The sequence below is a fragment of the Muscardinus avellanarius genome, assembly GCF_963383645.1.
Source record: "Muscardinus avellanarius genome assembly, chromosome: 1".
In the NCBI taxonomy this organism is placed as follows: Eukaryota; Metazoa; Chordata; class Mammalia; order Rodentia; family Gliridae; genus Muscardinus; species Muscardinus avellanarius.
Window position 1 is genome coordinate 177,047,789 of NC_137786.1, and position 18,642 is coordinate 177,066,430.

The 18,642-nt window shown below is 44.2% G+C and overlaps 1 protein-coding gene across 1 annotated transcript in view; it reads right to left on the reverse strand.

Moving 5' to 3' along the window:
- Positions 1 to 17,178: 17,178 nt before the first annotated feature.
- The window catches only part of PAAF1 (proteasomal ATPase associated factor 1), a gene marked incomplete at its 3' end in the record, with an annotated part of 49,661 nt that continues 48,197 nt past the window's right edge, over positions 17,179 to 18,642 (reverse strand). The window contains exon 12 of the mRNA XM_080701176.1: positions 17,179 to 17,256. Within this exon, the coding sequence (XP_080557302.1) occupies positions 17,179 to 17,256 (78 nt within the window). The remainder of the gene's footprint in view (positions 17,257 to 18,642) is intronic.

Here is an 18,642-nt window from a genome sequence, read left to right on the forward strand (position 1 = left end):
AGACCTATTTTATATTATTTTTATTTGGAAACAGGGTCTCTTAAGCCAGCGTGACTGGCTTCGAACCTGCGTGATCCTCCTGTCTCCGCCTCCCAAGCGCGGGGATTACAAGTGTGTGCCACCACACCCGGCTAAAACATTAATTTTAAACAAAATAATAAAAGATAACAGCTATTCTTCCCAGGGAATTAGTACTTTTTTATTTTTTATTTTTTTTTTTTTTTGCGGGTATGGGGATGGAGCCCAGGGGCATTAGACCTCCTGCCCTATTTTTTATTTTTTATTTTGAAACCGGGTCTCACTGAGTTGCAGAGGGCCTCACTAAGTAGTTGAGGCTGTCCGCGAACCACGATCCTCCAGTCTCAGCCTCCTGAATGCTGGGATTACAAGTGTGCGCCACCATGCCCGGAGAATTAATACATTTTTAAGCAGTCAGTAGACTCACAACAAAGTTAATAGAGAATAGTAACTCACTGCATAAGAAATAACAAAGCATTCCAAAATACAATCTTTACAGAATAATCATTTATTTAACTCAGGATGCTGTGGGCCGATGGTGGGCTGGATCCACTGGGTGATTCCTCTGGTCTTCGCTAGGCTAACTCCTGGGATGTGGTCAGCTGCCAGGGTGACTCACTGTCCGGGCATTTGGGTTCTCCACCACGACGTGTCAGACCTCCAGCAGGCTAGACCAAGCTTGGGCACCTCGTCACCGAGCAGGTCACAGGAGAGTTCATGAGGTCTGCAAGGAGCTTGAGGTCCAGGCTGAAACTGGCCGGCACTGCTCCTGCAGCACTCCACCAGCCAAGCCATCCATGGCACCAGAAAAAGGAGAAGTTGCCACCTATGAATGGGAGGAACTGAAAAACCAGCTAGGGACTTGGGATAGAGGGGAAGTGACAGTGTGTGGCCATTTCTAAAAATTGATTACACCCAGAACCAGTTCCAACACATGCTTTTTTTTCCTGCTTTCTCCGCTATATAATACAAAAGGGCATGAGTTGTCAGTTTGGACCAAGGGCCCCATAAAAAATGATTAGCTCCACTGTTAACTAGCTTTTCTGCTCTTACCTTTCCAAGCTAGTTATGCTGTGGAGCATCAGAGCTCACTGCTGGCAAAGTGTGAGTGAGGATTCAAGGTAGTTCAAACTCTGCAGGTATCTATATTCCAAAACAGATACATTTCTGAAGCTCAAGACAGGACAGGGAAATGTGTCCCTTGATGAAAGTGATCTTCTTGGAAAGACACAGTGTTTTGTTGCTGGCAAATGCACTTGTCTTGTGCCACTGTTGGTAGTTAACAAATTCATGTGTCCACCTAAAACCTCATGTGTATAATAGAAAGAAGTTGAAAAGGATGCCGAGTTCTTTAGATGAGAAGGATATACAAAGTACCTAACACATCCCTGGTGCTATTACATTTATATAGCAAAATAAAAATCCGGAGGATAAAAGACCTAGAAGAAAGGGGTAAAACCCTTTCAATGCCCAGCTACTAAACCCACTGTGCTGCTTTGAGGAACAATATTGTAGCCAGCACTGGATTCTCTGTGATCCTAGGAAAGAGGTAAAGTATCAGATCCAAAATGCAAATGAAGAATAATTGCACACTTGCAGTGTTGGTGGTCCTGTGTCCCCCACATCCCCTCCAGAGTGGGACCTCATAGGCCCTCCACCTTCTCTTGCAGCAGGTGGGATGGCAGAGAGGCCAGCACGAGGCTTCTGGGCACCAGCACAGTGAACGGAAAATGCTGTCTGATGCCAAGGCCATGGCCGCACAGTGCAGGCACTGAAGACCAAGCGCACGGGGCCGGGCAGAGTGCAAGGCTGCTCCCCAGAGACGGCAGAGAGCTGGTCGACACCCCTTGTGCACTGAAAATATCTAAGAAGCAACCTCTGAGCTTTAGAACTCAACAGAACGGACTGCGCAGTTGGCTGAGCCGCTTGCCACTAGGTGTCCCCACACTGCCGTGACGCCCAGAGACCTCTGGGACACCGGACCAAGGGCGCCCAGTACTGACGTTCCAGCAGCTGCATCCATCTCCTTTCTTTCTCTCTTTCTCTCTCTCTCTCTCTCTCTCTCTCTCTCTCTCTCTCTCTCTCTCTCTCTCTCTCTCTCAATTTAATCTAATTTTATTCATGCTTGCCTCCGGATGGGGAATAGATCATTGGTAAAAACAAAAAATGTCTAATCGTGTACAACTTTTAAACTACAGTACTGATGTACCCTTAATTACCTCTATGCAAGTCTAACATTACAGTTTAAAAATAAATAAATAAGCAAAATTAAGACTTCTAGAATCCATACGTGGTGGCACACGCTTGTAATCCCAGCATTTGGGAGGCTGAGACAGAAGGATCGCAGTTTCCTGACAGCAGTGAGACCCGGTTTCAAAATAAAGAACAAAAAATAGGACTGGGAGTGTAGCTCGGAGGTAGAATGCCCCTCCCTGGGTTCCATCCCCAGTACTGTAAAAAGAAAGAGAGAGAGAGAGAGAGAGAGAGAGAGAGAGAGAGAGAGAGAGGGAGGGAGGGAGGGAGGGAGGGAGGGAGGGAGGGAGAGAGAGAGAGAGAGAGAGAGCAGAACTGGGGGACTGGGGGTGTAGCTCAGAGGTAGAATACATGAGTTTCATCCCCAGTACCACACACACACAAAAAAAGAGACTGGAAGGAGCATTTTATAATAAAGTAATTCCTAATTTTTCTTTGTAAATAGATCAAGCACCTCCAAAATACAAATTCCTAGCACAGTGAGTACTTTGCTTGAAATGAATGAAGTACAAGCCAGTTAGGCAATAAATCACAGTGCCAAATGGAAAGTATAATTGCAAATAAAATTTAAAACTAAGTTAGCTTTTATAATTAAATACAGAAAATATACTGGTTTGCTAAAATAAATAAGATGTGATATACTAACAATTAACTGTAAAGAATGAGCATCAGAACACTTACAAGCAATGAATGCGCCTTAAGAATGATTACTACAATAAACGCTGGCTAAATCGAAGGGTGCATCGTGAAGCACTATGGGTGGCAAATGTCCTGCCACATACTTCTGTTGCCTTGAGGTAGATAAGGCGTGTACCAAATTCGGCATTCATTTTTAGTTGCTGCTGGTATCGTGTGTTTTAAGAAATGTGCACAGAAGCTGGGCGTGGTGACGCACACTTGTAATCCCCGCGCTTGGGAGGCGGAGACAGGAGGATCACAGGTTCGAAGCCAGCCGCACTGGCTTAAGAGACTCTGTTTCCAAATAAAAAGTAAAAAATAGGTCTGGGAGTGTAGCCCGGAAGTAGAAGGGTTTCCAGGAACCCCAGTACCACCAAAAATAAATAAAATGTGTACAGTATGAAAAAGTTGATAATACTAATGAATAAAAATGTTTTAGGGAAAAGATAGATATTTCCATGTAATTATGTGCAGTCTCACTGTGTAAATTTCAAGGCAAGATTTTTCTACTGCCATACCACCCTGAATGCACCCGCTCTCCTAGTTAGTACTTGAATAGGAGGCCTTTTGTTCTCTTAATGAACTCCTCAAATGTCACAGGCAAGGGACAGTCACTATACCTATTTCTTCTATCCTTTCTACACCACCTGGACACACCCAGCCTAGGCTGGAGGTGACAAGCCAAGGGGTGAACACTGACCTCCTGTCTGCGTCTGTGGATTCCTCAGAAGCCACTCTAATCAAAAGGACTTTCAACTCCACTCCTTACTCCAGGTACATTTCAAAGCAACTCTCCAAGTTGGACAGATAACCTCAACAAATGCAAATTTATTTAAGAAGAATTTTTGTTTGATTGCTTGGCAGGGTCATTCTACCTCTGAGCTGCACCCCCAACCCTATTTTTTTGTGGGTCTGGGGATGGAACCCAGGGGCATTCGACCTCTGAGCTACACCCCCTGCCCTATTTTTTTTTTAATTCTTTATTTTGAAACAGGGTCTCACTAAGTTTCAGAGGGCCTCGCTAAGTAGCTGAGGCTGTCCTTGAACTGCGATCCTCTGGTCTCAGCCTCCCTTGCATGTTCTACCATGCCTAGCAAGAAGAATTTTTAAATTAAAAAGTTTTATTAAGCCAGGCATGCTTGTACAATGCATGTAATCCCAGTACTTGGAAGGCTGCAGGTCAGAGGACAGCCTCAGCAAGTAGTGAGACTCCATCAACCTAGTGAGACCCTGTTTCAAAATAGAAATAAAATCTAAGGTTTTCAATTCCCACTAGATTCAATCCCCACTATCACAAAAAGTTTCATTAGTTAATAACAGAAAGTGTCCAGATATGGAAGGATGACAATCAGCGGGCTGCTTGCTGCGTGCTGGCTGCAGCTTGACCCTGGAGACCCTCCCCACTCTCGCAGCCTCCTTGCTTTGCTCCCCCTCAGTCCACCCGGCTTCTCTGCTTCCTCAAGGCTCCAGCTCCCTGGCCCTGGCTTTTCAGAAGCCTAATCTTGCCGCCCTCTCTTGGCCTCATTGCTTCATATTCCAAGTCTAGAACACGTACTTGCCTGTCCCACACCACTTCTCACTCCTCAGCGACTGTGGCCAGGAGCGTCTCCAACCTGGAATTGATCTGACAGTGATGGAACCTGCCAGCGGGTTCAGCTGCCTTCCTCATCAGATACTACGCCCTCCGCCAGCACACCCTCTCCTCAATACAGGATGCAGGAAGAGTCTCAGAGAAGCTCCTCACCCTCTTAAGGGAAGTGGTGGATCTGGAATGAGCCACAACCCGCTCCATGCCTATCCTCTGGGCACGGCCCAGGCCGCCGCCCCACCCCTCTGTTTGCCCCAGGAGGCCAGGGAATCTGGGGCTTCATGAGTGGACCACTTGGCTGCACCAGGCATGGTCATAACCATCTCATGGCACGAGCAGATTACTCCCCATTCCAGGCCACTAGCAAACAGTAAGGGAGCCATGCAACATTTAAAGATCAGCAACTAGCGCCCCACCTCCTCAAAGCTGGCCAAGGCCCCATCTCCCAGGAACATGGCAGGACCAGACCCGGCAGCACACACTCATCATCTCCCAAAAGGAGCTGGGAGCTGCTTCAGCATGTGGGTGGGGCTTTCCTGGACACCCAGGGCATTTTGTCTCCATCTGTATGATAACCTGTATTGTATGGGTATTGTTCCATTACATGCATGTACCATTTCTCCCACTACACTGGAGTCTTGAGAGACAAGCTGTGACTTGATTCTTTTTCGAGTTTGTCTACTCACCCTGCCTGACACATCTTAGGCACTTTTATCAGCATTTGTTAAACACAACATCACGACTGCATAAAACTAATGAGCAGATATTTTAAGTACATAGAGACCCCTGAAATGATCACTCGATTTGATCCATCCAGCAGTCCTGGACAATTATCCTCACTTTCTAAACAAGAGACGTGGTTAGGAGAGAGCACACGCTGAGCGACAGATCCAAAACGTCGGAGCCCTCCAGCCTCGAGCACCTTTTACAGAAAAGAACTTGGAGCCATCTCTTCCAGGATCCTCCTCTTGGACAGAGGCCCACCTTCAGTGTGACCCCTTCTCTCCCCCAGGAGGGTTTTGCATCTTGGCAGCATGCAGCACCATCACTGCGGGAACTTTCGATAAGTCCAAAGCCCAGGCCACTCCCAGAGCAGCAGACCAGTGTCTCTGGGGGAACCCAGGCCTCATCTTTCTCAAGTCCCCTTGGCAGCAAATGCTGTCAATCACTGCTCTCAGTAAACCTCACAAAGTGGACAGCACTCCTTGGGCAAGGATGCTGTTTGCTTTCTAGGATTCTCTGGATGGATCTGCCAGGGCTTGATCTGCTCAGAAAGACTGAGATTCAACCTGTCAAATCCCAACTGCTACCGTCCCAGGCCACAGAAAGAAGGAAGCATAAGAAGCCAGGGACAGAGGGCTCTGGGCTGGACTCCACCCCAGATCTCGGCTGCCACGGGGCAGATCACCCATCGCTATGTGGCGTGTGTGCGGCTGAAGCGACACTAGGAGCAAAGGGACCGTTGATAAGGGCCCACCGGCATTGAGGTTGAGGAAGGCTCAGAACAACCCCATGGGTCTGGAGGGACTCGGCTCCTTTAATAAAATCACACAACAGGGACCATGACTGAGCTGTCTCTGGACTCAAAAGGGGCTATTTGGGGGGGGGGTCTGGGGATAGAACCGAGGGGCATTCTACCTCTGAGCTACACCCCCTGCCCTATTTTTTTTAATTCTTTATTTTGAAACAGGGTCTCACTGAGTTGCAAAGGGCCTCACTAAGTAGCTGAGGCTGGCCGCAAACCGCGATCCTCCTGTCTCAGCCTCCCGAATGCTGGGATTACAAGCCTGCATCACCATAACCAGCCCTGGACTCCCTTTTTAATTCAATGGAATTGAAACATGATTTCAACTTTTCATAAGCTACAAAATAACAACAACAAAAGGTGTGCAAAATGAATTTTCTTTTTTAAAATTTTGTATTGGTGCATTATATTCATACATCATAATGGGGTAAAACATTTGTGTGGACATACACGTACACATCGCCCATTTAGCCCCTACCCAATCCCCACCCCATTCCCTCCCCATCCCTGCTTCCCATGCTTGGCTTAGTGGTTAACTTCGATATGTTTAAGTACATTGTATGTTTTAGAGAATTTCCTTCTTCCCCCCTCCCATCCCCTCATTTAGGTTGTCTTGATTGCTCCTCTATAGGATTTCCTTTTTCATCTAGAGTTCCTCCTGTGACCCATTCCTCTTTAGCTTTCACATATTAGGGAAAGCATCCGATTTCTCATTTTTTGTGACTAATCTCGCTTAGCATAATGTCCTCCAGTTCCATCCATTTCCCTGAAAATGATGTAATTGTGTTTTTTTTTTATGGCTGAGTAAAATTCCATTGTGTACATATCCCACAGTTTTGTAATCCATTCATTTTTTGATGGACATCTTGGCTGCTTCCATAGTTTGGCTATGGTGAATTGTGCAGCTATGAACATAGATACACATGCATTAGTTTGGTAGTTTGGTTTACTTTCTTTTTTGGGTAGATACCCAGAAGTGGTATTGCTGGATCAAATGGTAGATTTGTTCCCATTCTTCTGAGGATTCTCCATACTGTTTTCCAAAGTGGTTGCACTAATTTTCAATCCCACCAACAGTGTTTTAGGGTTCCCACTTCTCCAAAGCCTCACCAGCATTTGTTGTTTGTGTTTTGAATGATTGCCATTCTAGTTAGAGTTAGGTGAAATCTCAGGGTAGGTTTTTTTTTTTTATGAAGTTAGAACTTTATTTTTATATTCTTTTATAGATACATTATAGTCTCAAATCATAATGTATGTTATAGTGATTGTGACATATATACATACAACAGTTGGTCAAAGTAAGAACTTTAAAAGTTATTTGTGGCTTTAGTAAAATAGTGGACTCTGTCATTTGTGTGCACTCTTCTGTTAAAATTTATTCTTTTTTAAATAAATTTTTATTGGTGCATTGTAGTCATACATCTTAATGGGATAATAAAAAAAACTTGTGGAGGTATACACACACACATCACCCAATCAGCCCCTACCCAATCCCTAACCCTTCCCTCCCCTTCCCTCCTTCCCATGCTTGGTTTCCTGATGAACTTTGATATGTTTTTTTTCTTCCATATATGATCAAGTTATTTTTGACAAGGTTTCCAAGAATATTTGGTGAAGGAAATAATATTTTCACTAAATATTGTTGAAAAATAATAACTACATGAAAAGGAATAAAGGGTGTTAGGCCCTTACCTAACACCATATACAAATATGAACTCAAAATAGATAAAAGACCTAAATGTAAATTGAAAGACTATAAACTTTTAGAAGAAAACCAGGGTCATAAAACTTCACAACACTGAAATTGGCAGTGATTTCTTGGATATGATTCCAAAGGCACAGGCAACAAAAGAATAAACAAACAAACTTCATAAGAAATGCAAAACTATTGTACATCCAAAGACAATGTAAACAGAATTAAAAGTTACTGATAGAATGGGTTGAAATATTTCTAAATGCTATATCTGAAGGTATATTAATATTCCAAATAAAAATCCTAAAAATTAGCGACAATAAAAGCAAACAATACAATTTAGAAATAGGTAAGAGACTAAAATAATGAATCTCCAAAGATTTTTATATGACCAATAAACACAAGAATATCACTCATCATTATCATAATATAACTAATAATTAAGGAAATACAAATAAAAACTATAGTGAAATACTACTTCACATTTGTTAGGATGGCTACTTAACATGAATTACATTGCTCCAGCCCTTTACCTTGAGTTTGTTACTCTCTTTACTTGTAAGTTGTGTTTCTTGTAAGCAGCTGATGGGTAGATTCTGGTTTTTAATCCATTTTGCCACTTTATGTTTGTTTATTGGGGAATTGAGGCCATTTACATTCAGTGTGATTATTGAGAGATAACTTTTAATTCCTAACATGTTAAGATTTTATTTCCATTTGAGATACTGTGTATTCTTCTTTGCTTAGTTGTCAGCTAGATGGAAAATCTTGTTTCTCTGGTTCTGGTGTGTGTTACCTATTTCTTCTTTGTAGTTAATCTCTTTGAGTATTTTCTCTAGCACTGGTTTTGAAGACATAAATTCCTTCAGTTTCTGTCATGGAAGCGTTTTATTTCCTCATCTAATTTGATAGTTTTGCTGGGTAGAAAATTTTTGGCTGGAAGTTGTTTTCTTTCAGAGTTTGGAATATGTTACTCCAAGCCCTTCTGGCTTTCATGACTTGGTTTGGGAAGTCTGGAGTGATTCTAATTGGTTTGCCTCTGAATGTCACTTGGCCTTTTGTTTTTGTTGCCTTTAAGATTCTCTGCTTGGCTTCTACATTGGTCATTTTGACAATCATGTGGCATGGGGAACCTTTTCTCTGATCTTGTCTAAAGGGAGTTCTATAAGTTTCCTGGACCTGTGTATCGACCTCTTGTTCTATGTTTGGAAAATTTTCTGCTATTACTTCTTTGAAGAGATTATTGATCCCTTTGGTTTCACCTTCTTTTTCCTCCTCTATTCCAATTATTCTTAGGTTGGCTCTCTTAAAATGGGCTCATTTTCTTCAATGTCAAATTCCTGCTGTTGGATTTTTTTCTAAGTTATAAACTATGAAAAATATGGAACATTTCATGAATTTGCATATCATCCTTGCGCAGGGCCCATACTAATCTTCTCTGTATCGTTCCAATTTTAGTATATGTGCTGCCGAAGCAAGCACCAAAAGGAATTTTCACATAGAGTTTTAGGCAAGGTAAGTGATAAGTTGGGTCCCTCCCCTCCCCCACGTGATCTTGCAGCAGAAGCAGGAGGCAGAACCCTGGAGGCAGAGAGATGCCAACAGGTGTCATCACGAGAGAATCGGCATTCCCACACTTAGTCCCACCCCCAAAATATCGGCCTTAAAATAGAAGTACTTTGCCGGGCGTGGTGGCGCACGCTTGTAATCCCCGCGCTTGGGAGGCGGAGACAGGAGGATCGCGCAGGTTCGAAGCCAGCCGCGCTGGCGTAAGAGACCCTGTTTCAAAAAATATATATAAAATAGGTCTGGGAGTGTAGCCCGGAGGAAGAAGGGCTTCCAGGAACCCCAGTACCACCAAAAAAAAAAAAAAAAAAATAGAAGTACTTTCACCCTGGAACCTAGATGACTCCAATGGCTAGATTGGGACTGGTCCTTTTCCCCCACTGGCAGACCCATCCCGAAGGGCACTGAATAAAGAATATCGCTGGCTGATTGCCTCCTTCATAATTTTTTGCTTTTATCGGAAACCTTTTAGTGTGCTACTTCATAACACAGCACATTTTGAAAATGTTTTAAAAATAACTTGGACATTTACAAGAAAGTACACTCCCTATCTCACAAATATCATGGCATGGACAGAGAGTACATTAGTGTTCATCTCTTCCCATAAACTATTTTCCAATGGCCTTCCAGTTAAAAATAAAAGCCCAAATCTCTTGTTGGCAACTAATTCCCATTAGCCTTTAAGATAATACTTTTTTTTATTCCTTCGACACTAAAATCATTTAGGAAGTTTAATAAAAATTTAAGAAAATTTAAAACCTTTTTAACGGCCACAAAGGAGGCCCAGCTGTAACAGGGGGAGGGAGGGGAAGGCCCATCACTGGCTCTTGTGAAGGAGGCCAAAAGGGAGAGTGTGAGGAAGACAATGTTTCTAAGTGGGAAGTTTCAACTTTCCTCATTTTTAAGCTCTTAGCTTTAAGGTTGAGTGCAAATCCCCCACTAAGATTCCCAAGTAGCAAAAGGAGGGCGAGGCCTGGCTGGTTCACAGCCTGGTCTCAATGAGGGTGCTCCTGCCTGGGTCACCAGGGGCTTGTGGAGAACAATGAGAACACCAAGCACAGAGTGAGCTGGGGGTCAACAGGATTAGGGACAACGGCTCTTAAAATCCATAGTTACAGAACAGAATGTTAAAGTGAGAATTAATCTTTATCCTAATATTTTTCTTTCTAGTTACAAACTAGCTCAGAAATTAAGTCAACTTTACCTTGAGAAGGAGAAGTGTGCTGCTGTTTCTAGGAGGAAAGGATGCCTGGAGAGGAAGTGGCGATCTCTTCAAATGCACAGGCAGCCTCGGAATGCCCAATGAGGGGGAAGCTGAGCCACAGGGAGACACAAACACACGGTGCTTGTGTGTCCATCCCAATTCTCAGTCCTAACACCATGGCAGTAAATAAAAGTCACTAAATACCTTATTTTACACCATACATAGTCTCAGTCTCCCAAATGCTGGGATTACAAGCGTGCGCCACCATGCCTGCCTTCTATTGGCTGGTTTACTAACTATTTTAGATACATCATCTTGCACCATCCTCACCTCCAACCTACTGATGTAGATTATATCATGTGCATTTAATTTAGTTGTGTGTGTGTGTGTGTGTGTGTGTGTGTGTGCGTGCGTGTGCGTGTGTGTGAACTGGGGATTGAATTCAGGGACTTTTTACCTCCAAGCTATACATCCAGCCAGATTTTATTTTGAAACAGGATCTTGCTAAGTTGCTGAGGCTACTCTCAAAACTGTGATCCTCTCATTCTCAAGCTCCCAAGTACTGGGACTACAAGTGTGTACCACCACTCCCAGCTTATGTGCATTTTTATAGATGGAGAAACTGAATTTCACAATGATTAACTTAAACCCAACACTACTCTCAGTTTATCTATAACAGCCAAAATTCAAATTTGCTGTCACTCCAAAGCCTTAACTTAAATTCTGCACTAAGCTTCTTTATTTCTTCGCAAAAGCAAGAAATGTAAAATGCTATTTTACATTCGATTTTAACTAAATTTTATTAATTTAACTGAATCATAAAAATGCATTCAATGAGGCCGGGCGTGGTGGCACACGCTTGTAATCCCCACACTTGGGAGGCTGAGACAGGAGGATTGCACAGGTTCGAAGCCAGCCTCAGCTACTTAGTGAGGCTCTCAGCAAATAAATCATAAAAAAGGTCTGGGAGTATAGCCCAGAGGTAGAAAGCCTCAGGGTTCCACCCCCAGTACCACCAAAAAAAAAAAAAAATGCATTCAATGAGATGTAAACACAGGGAATAATGCTCAGGTAGCCAGGAAACAAACTCTAAGCATAGAATATTTATTCTTCTCCTCCTCCTCCTCGTTTGTTTTTAGTTCTGAAGATTAAACCTAGATTTTCTCTATCACTGAAGGACACCATCAGATATATATATATATATATATATATATATATATATATATAGTGTGTGTGTAGATATAGATATTATATATATATATATATATATATATATATATATATATATATATATATATATATAATTTTCCCCCGGAACTAGGAATAGAACCCAGGGGCATTCTATCTCCCGCTACTGGGATTACAGGTGCTCTACTGCACCTGGCTTTGAAGAATTCTTATGGTCTACAAAATCCTGTAATAGTGGGGCATGGTGGTGCATGCTTGTAATCCCAGCATTTGGGAGGCTGAGGCAAGAGGATCACGGTTCAAGGATAGGCTCAGCTACTTAGTGAGGCCCTTTACAACTCAGTGAGACCCTGTTTCAAAATAAGGAATACAAAAATAGGGCTGGGGGTGTAGCTCGGAGGCAGAATGCCCTTGGCTTCTATCCCCAGTACTGGAAAACAAACAAAAATGATGAAGCTGACCCTTTATTTTGAACCAGGGTCTCACTGAGTTGCAAAGGGCCTTACTAAATAGTAACTGTGCTGGTATTGAAAAATTGCTTTGGTTTTAATTTCCAAAATGTAAAAAGTAGTCAGGGCTAGGTGCGGTACAGGCTCTCAGGCAGGGAGGGGAAGCAGCTGTTACAATGAAGAGTTCCCCTCTGTCTTTACCCTTCGTTCTATTGATTAATCTATAGTAAAAGCATTAGAGACAATTAAAGCCTTTAGCCCTAAAAATGTATAGAGGCAATGAGTGCCTCTGTTTGCCTCTTCTCTGTGACCTGGCCTGGATATACGAAAGGTAACTCCCTGTGCTGTTTCCAAGCACCCTAGTTGATGAGCAACCAATACTGCCCAGTACAACAAAGGCAAAGGCCAGGTAGATTCTTGACCCCTGCACTTAGTAAGAGCACTGTCCGGAGACGAAGAGGCACCACCTGGCTAAGGAATAAGTTACTAGCCCATTGCCTTGGTAACAATGATAGAAAGATACTGATACAAAATCTATATAAAGGCTGGGGACCCAAAAAAGGGTCAGAGTTCCATTTTTAGGCTCTCTAGTAAGCGTGCTAGCATGCTGCTTTTTCCGTCTCAATTTTCTATTAACTTTGTAATAAAGACTTATTAAAGCTGCACTGAGCTACCTATTGGTTTTAATTTTTCTATTCAACAAACTTGAGTTGAATAAGGAAAAGAGCCCTCATACCATTTAAACCATAGCAGTAACTAAGGCTGTCCAAAAATGCAGTCCTGTCTCAGCCACCCAAATCCTGGGATTACAAGCATGAGCCACCATGCCTGGCTCTTTGTCTATATTTTGAAGATTTCTTTGACTTAAAAAAACCTGTCGTAGCTGGTTGTGGTGGCGCAGGCCTGTAATCCCAGCATTTGGGAGGCTGAGACAGGAGGATCACAGTTCACAGATAGCCTCAGCTACTTAGTGAGACCCTTTGCAACTCAGTGAGACCCTGTTTAAAAATAAGAATAAAAACTAGGGCTGGGGGTGCAGCTCGAAAGTAGAAGGCCCCTGGGTTCCATCCTCAGTACCAAAATAAAAAATAAAAATAAATAAAAGCCCATTCCCCAAGGGCTTCAAGGTGACTTTTTATAGGATTCCTCTTCTGATGGGCTGCTTAGTCCTCTATCTTTCCCTAACTTAAAATAAACTTCCTTATTTCTATACCTTTCGCTGGCCTTTGGACTTCATTTGTCGAGATCCACTGGACAAGAACCCCAATAAGAGGAGACACCCCCATTTCAAAGTGAACTTCGTGTGCCCACCTGTTAGTCTCAGCACTAGTCTGGTCGTGTTGATTTTATTCATCTGCCCACTCCTCCCAGTGTAATTTGAATCAACTTTAAGAGTAGAATGAAAGCTGGCATGGTGGTGCATGTCTGTAATCCTAGTACTTGGGAGACCGAGACAGGAGAATCACAGGTGTAAACATGAAATACAAGAAGAGCTGAGTTTCCTTCTGCACTTGGCGCTCTTGCCTTCTCCCCTCTCTCCTCCTCAGACAGGAAAGAAGTCCCAAGAGTATTTTTTCAGTGCGGCTTCCCAGCACTGCTGGGACAGAGCCCTGCAGACAGTCTCCTTTGTCTCTCCTCCTCTTGGTTGGGGTCTCAGACATTGCTTCCTGGGATCTGATCCCTAAGCAGCAGGAATGACAACTGGTGAGTACCGAGCCTGGCCAGGCTGGCAGGGGTGGGGTGTGGACACCAGGCCGGGAGCGTGGCGGGATCCTGGGGCTGCAGGGAGCCCCAGGTGGCTTTTAGCTAGATGTGTGCTAGCATGAGCCCTGGGAAACAGTGCAGTGGAGGAAAGACCCAGGCACGAGGCTGCTAAGCAAGTGGGTGCAGTGCCCAAGGAAAGAGGCGGCCAGGTGAAGCAAGGGCAACAGCAGCTTCCCATCTACCCACCCACCCATCCATCCTCCCATCCATTTACCCAACCACCCATCCATCCATCCACCTACCCATCCATCCTCCCATCCACCCACCCACCCACCCATCCACCCCACCCACCCCACCCACCCATCCTCTCCATTCACAGCAGGCACACCTGGGACACCTCTCTGAGCCCGGCCCTGGGTCAGGGCTGGGTGCAGGGCTTGGTGGTGATGACAGCCAGTTCCTGGCTTACTGGGAGAGTTTACCTTCTAACAGGGAAGGCCACCACCAGTTCAGCTGTGGTCCCTGAGAGATGCCAAGGAAGCCAATGGCAAGGTCTGGGCAGAGCTGGGGGTAGAGGGTGGTGGGAGGCATCTCCCAAGGGTGCCCCTTGACCTGGGCATTCTGACCTAGCAAACACAGTCGCCTCATTCAGCAGACCCTGGGCCTTCCCACCGCAGCCCAGAGCTAACAATGCAGCCATTGAGGGCTCCACTACCGCCCCAGGTCCAGCTTTCCTGCCCCATCCTCCCTCAGCCGTACAACCCTGGCCTTCAGTGGGGAACACAGCAGGATTATACTCAGGTATCAGGCAGGACCACCCCTCTACCAGTCAGGCTGGCCCTGGGCCCAGCTCAGAGCCCAGGCAGGCTCCTACAAACACCCAGGGCCCCTGCTCTAAGCTGTGAAGAGAAGCAGGGGTGGAGGAGGTGACTTTAAATGTTGGGAGGATATCCTGAAGGGTCGTCCTGATGTGCAGAGTTCTGGAGCACAGGGCACCCGGCCACAGAGGTGGTGTGGGCCTCACAGACGAGTTGATTAAATCAAGCTGCCTAAATTCCTTCCTAGAAGGCTGGCCTTCTTGCTATTCTGAGAATGTGGCTAAGGAGGCAGGCAAGGTAGCACACACACCTGTAGTCCCAGCACTTGGGAGGCTGAGGCAGGAAGCTCAGGAGTTGGGGGTCAATACCAAAGGAGGGGAAAAAAGAAAAGAAAAACAAAACATAGGGATGTGGTTATAGTTCAGAGGTAGAATACTCCTGGTTTCAATCCCCAGTATCACACACACACACACACACACACACACACACACACACACACGAAAAATTAAAAATCTTACCTTGTATGGACAAGCTCATGTTGCATGCCTCAAGAATTCTATCTCTAATAATCTCTAAAATATAAATAATACAGCATCCATACCCTGGACATTGTTAAAAAGAATGAGGAAGAGCTGAGCGTAGTGGCACATGCCTGTAATCTTTGTGCTTGGGAGGCTGAGGCAAGAGGATCGCACAGGTTCAAAGCCAGCCTCAGCTACTTAGGCTCTCAGCAACTTAGTGAGACCCTGTTTCCAAATTAAAAAAAAAAAAAAAAAATATATATATATATATATATATATATATATATATATATATATAATAATAGGTCTGGGAGTATATATCCTGGAGGTAGAAAGCCTCTGGGTTCCACCCCCAGTACCACACACACACAAAAAGAGGAAGATCTGTATATACTGAGGCAGAAGATCTCAGAGATACTAAGTGAAACTAAAACATGGAACACAAAAATTAGTTTTATTTTAGTACCTAGGGAAAATGAGAGATGACTACACCATTCTCTTTTTTTCTTTCTTTCCTTTCCTTTCTTTTGCTTTTCTTTTTTTTTTTTTTTTTTTTTTTTTTTGTGGTACTGCGGATGGAACCTAGGGGCCTTCTACCTCTGGGCTATGCTCCCAGACCTATTTTATATTTTATTTGGAAACAGTCTCACTAAGCTGCTGAGAGCCTAAGTAGCTGAGGCTGGCTTGGATCCTGCACAATCCTCCTGTCTCAGCCTCCCAAGTACTGCGATTACAAACATGCACTACCACGCCCAGTGACTACCATTCTCTTGTTTAAAGCTCTCCACTCAGCCGGGTGTGGTGGCACTTGTAATCCCAGTACTTGAGAAGCTGAGACATGAGGACTGTGCAGGTTCCAGGCCAGCCTCAGGTACTTAGTGAGGTTCTCCACAACTTAGTGAGACCCTATTTCAAAATAAGTAATAAAAAATAGGGTTGGGGATGTAGTTCGGAGGTAAAATGCCCCTCGGGTTCAATCCCCAGTACTGCTAAGAAAAAAAAAATAACAACTCTCCACTTGTTCCCCATGGCCGACCAAGTCTAAGCTCCTGACCGGACATTCCAGCCCTTCACTGTCTGGGCCCTGCCAACCCCTCTGGCCCCATCTGCTACAGACCAACCTTGCCATCCATGAGCCCTGGACTCCAGCTATGACTTCACCATCTCTTCCTCCAAGTCAGTAGTTCTTGGGCTCAAGCATGAATTAGGGGCTTGTTAGACTGCTGGCTATACCCCTAGAATTTCTTATTCAAGTCAGGTAGGGCCCACACATTTCCAGTGAGTTCCCAGATGATACTGATGCCACTATTTCAAGGACAAACACTGATGGCCACTACCTTTACAGTGATTATGATTCACATTCCTCACCTGTGACGCTAACCAACCATGTTAGGTCGCCTGGGACTGCCTTGGTTTCCCACGTTGCTGAAAACCCCTTAGTCCCAGGCAAATGCAACAGCTGGTTACCCCGCGTTCTCTCCCAGGTTGCTGCTTACAGGATGTTTACTGCTGCTGCCCAGCAGCTTCTCTAGGGCTGGGCAGCAGAGACTGCTGAGGAAAGGTACCCATGTCTTCAATGACTTTTTGCCCTTGTATGAGAATTTAAGTTTTCCAAACTCAATCTTCTCCAAATGTATTTTCTTTATTTCTCTCCCAGAAAATAGTCTTTATTCTTCTGTTCCTTGTAAACATATAACACACTGTTGTCAGAACAAAATGCAAGCACCCACATCCTTGCCCTGTGTTGCAAGTTTACACAAAGACAACGAGGGCGAAGGCAGTGAGCACACGTGAGCTTCTCAGTCCAGAGTGAGTCCTGGATGACAGTTCCACATGGGCTAGTCCAGCTGAGACTTCCAAGAGGTGCCCAAGACACCGAGGGGCCACAAATCTTAGGAAGGACCAATGATATTTCTGCTCTCTGCTGACCAGGGTCAATCCTTTTAGTACCTGGGACTTCTTGTCCCAAGGGGTCAGAGGTCAGAAAGCTGGTAGCGTCGCACGAGACCATCCCGACAGCATGTGTAGATCTGCTTCTCCCATGTGGCTACCTGGAACACAAGAATTCGCCGCTCAAAAGAAGCCTGGGAGTCTGCCATTTCAAAATGACGGAGGTCTGCCACTCACCCACATTAATCCAAGGGAGTCTGAGAATCTTCACTGACTCCGAAAGGAAAAGATTACACCTGTGATTATGTATTTACAAAATCTCTGGCCAGCAAGAGTGCACTTAAGACTACAGAAGAGAAACTAATGGCCTAAGTGAAATGCAAACACATTACTGTTGTGCAGTTTCAAGTAGAGGGTCTACAACTGGAGAATAGATGGTCCAAGATTTTATTTCTGAACCTCATAAATTGTATGCAAAAATGTCTAAATATGTGCCTTTTCCTATCGCCAGTACTGGAGATTGACCCCAGGGGCATTCTCTACCACTAAGCTACACTCCCAGCCCTTTTTATTTTTTGGTACTGGAGGTTAAACCCAGGGGCATTCTACCTCCGAGCTATACCCAGAGCCATATTTTATTTTATTTATTTTATTTTTATTTATTTATTTATTTTTTTGGTGGTACTGGGGGTGGAACCCAGAGGCTTTCTACCTCCAGGCTATACTCCCAGACCTATTCTATATTTTATTTGGAAACAGGGTCTCACTAAGTTGCTGAGAGCCTCACTAAGTAGCTGAGGCTAGCTCCGAACCTATGCAATCCTCCTGTCTCAGCTTCCCAACCGCGGGGATTACAAGCGTGCGCCACCACACCCGGCTTCCATATTTTATTTTTATTTTAAACAGGGTTTCACTATGTTAATGAAAGTCTCACTACTTGCTGAGGCTGGCTTCAAACCTGCAATCCTCCTGTCTCAGCCTCCAAAGTTCTGATATTACAGATATGTACCACCACGTGGGCCCAGCTTTATTTTTTATTTTGAAACAAGGTCCCACTAAGTTACCACATGTTGGCGTTAAACTTGTGATCCTCCACCTTTTATTCTAAGGTGGGTTTTGTTAACTTTTTTAAAAAAGATAAGAACACTAACACCATGGAAATAGCATGTTTTCTGGAATTAGACTACTCTAGGGTTTGCTATCATGTAGCTGCATGATCCACAACAACTTTCTCATTCTTTTGGGTCCTAGTTTCCTCTGTAAAATGGAAATGATATGTTACTTCACAGTATAGAACATTAGACAGGAATTTTACAAAATGAAATAGATCTCTATGTTTTCACTTGAGAAAAGCTCCAAGATGTTAAGTAAAAAATAAATAAGCCACAGGGAAATAACTGCAGGATGATTCCAAACTAAAGATTATATACAATTATATACAAACTATTAATATAAATGCAGCCAGGTGTGGTGGCGCATGCTTGTAATCTCACTACTTGGGAGGCTGAGACAGGAGGATTGAAGGTTCACGGCCAGCCTCAGCTATT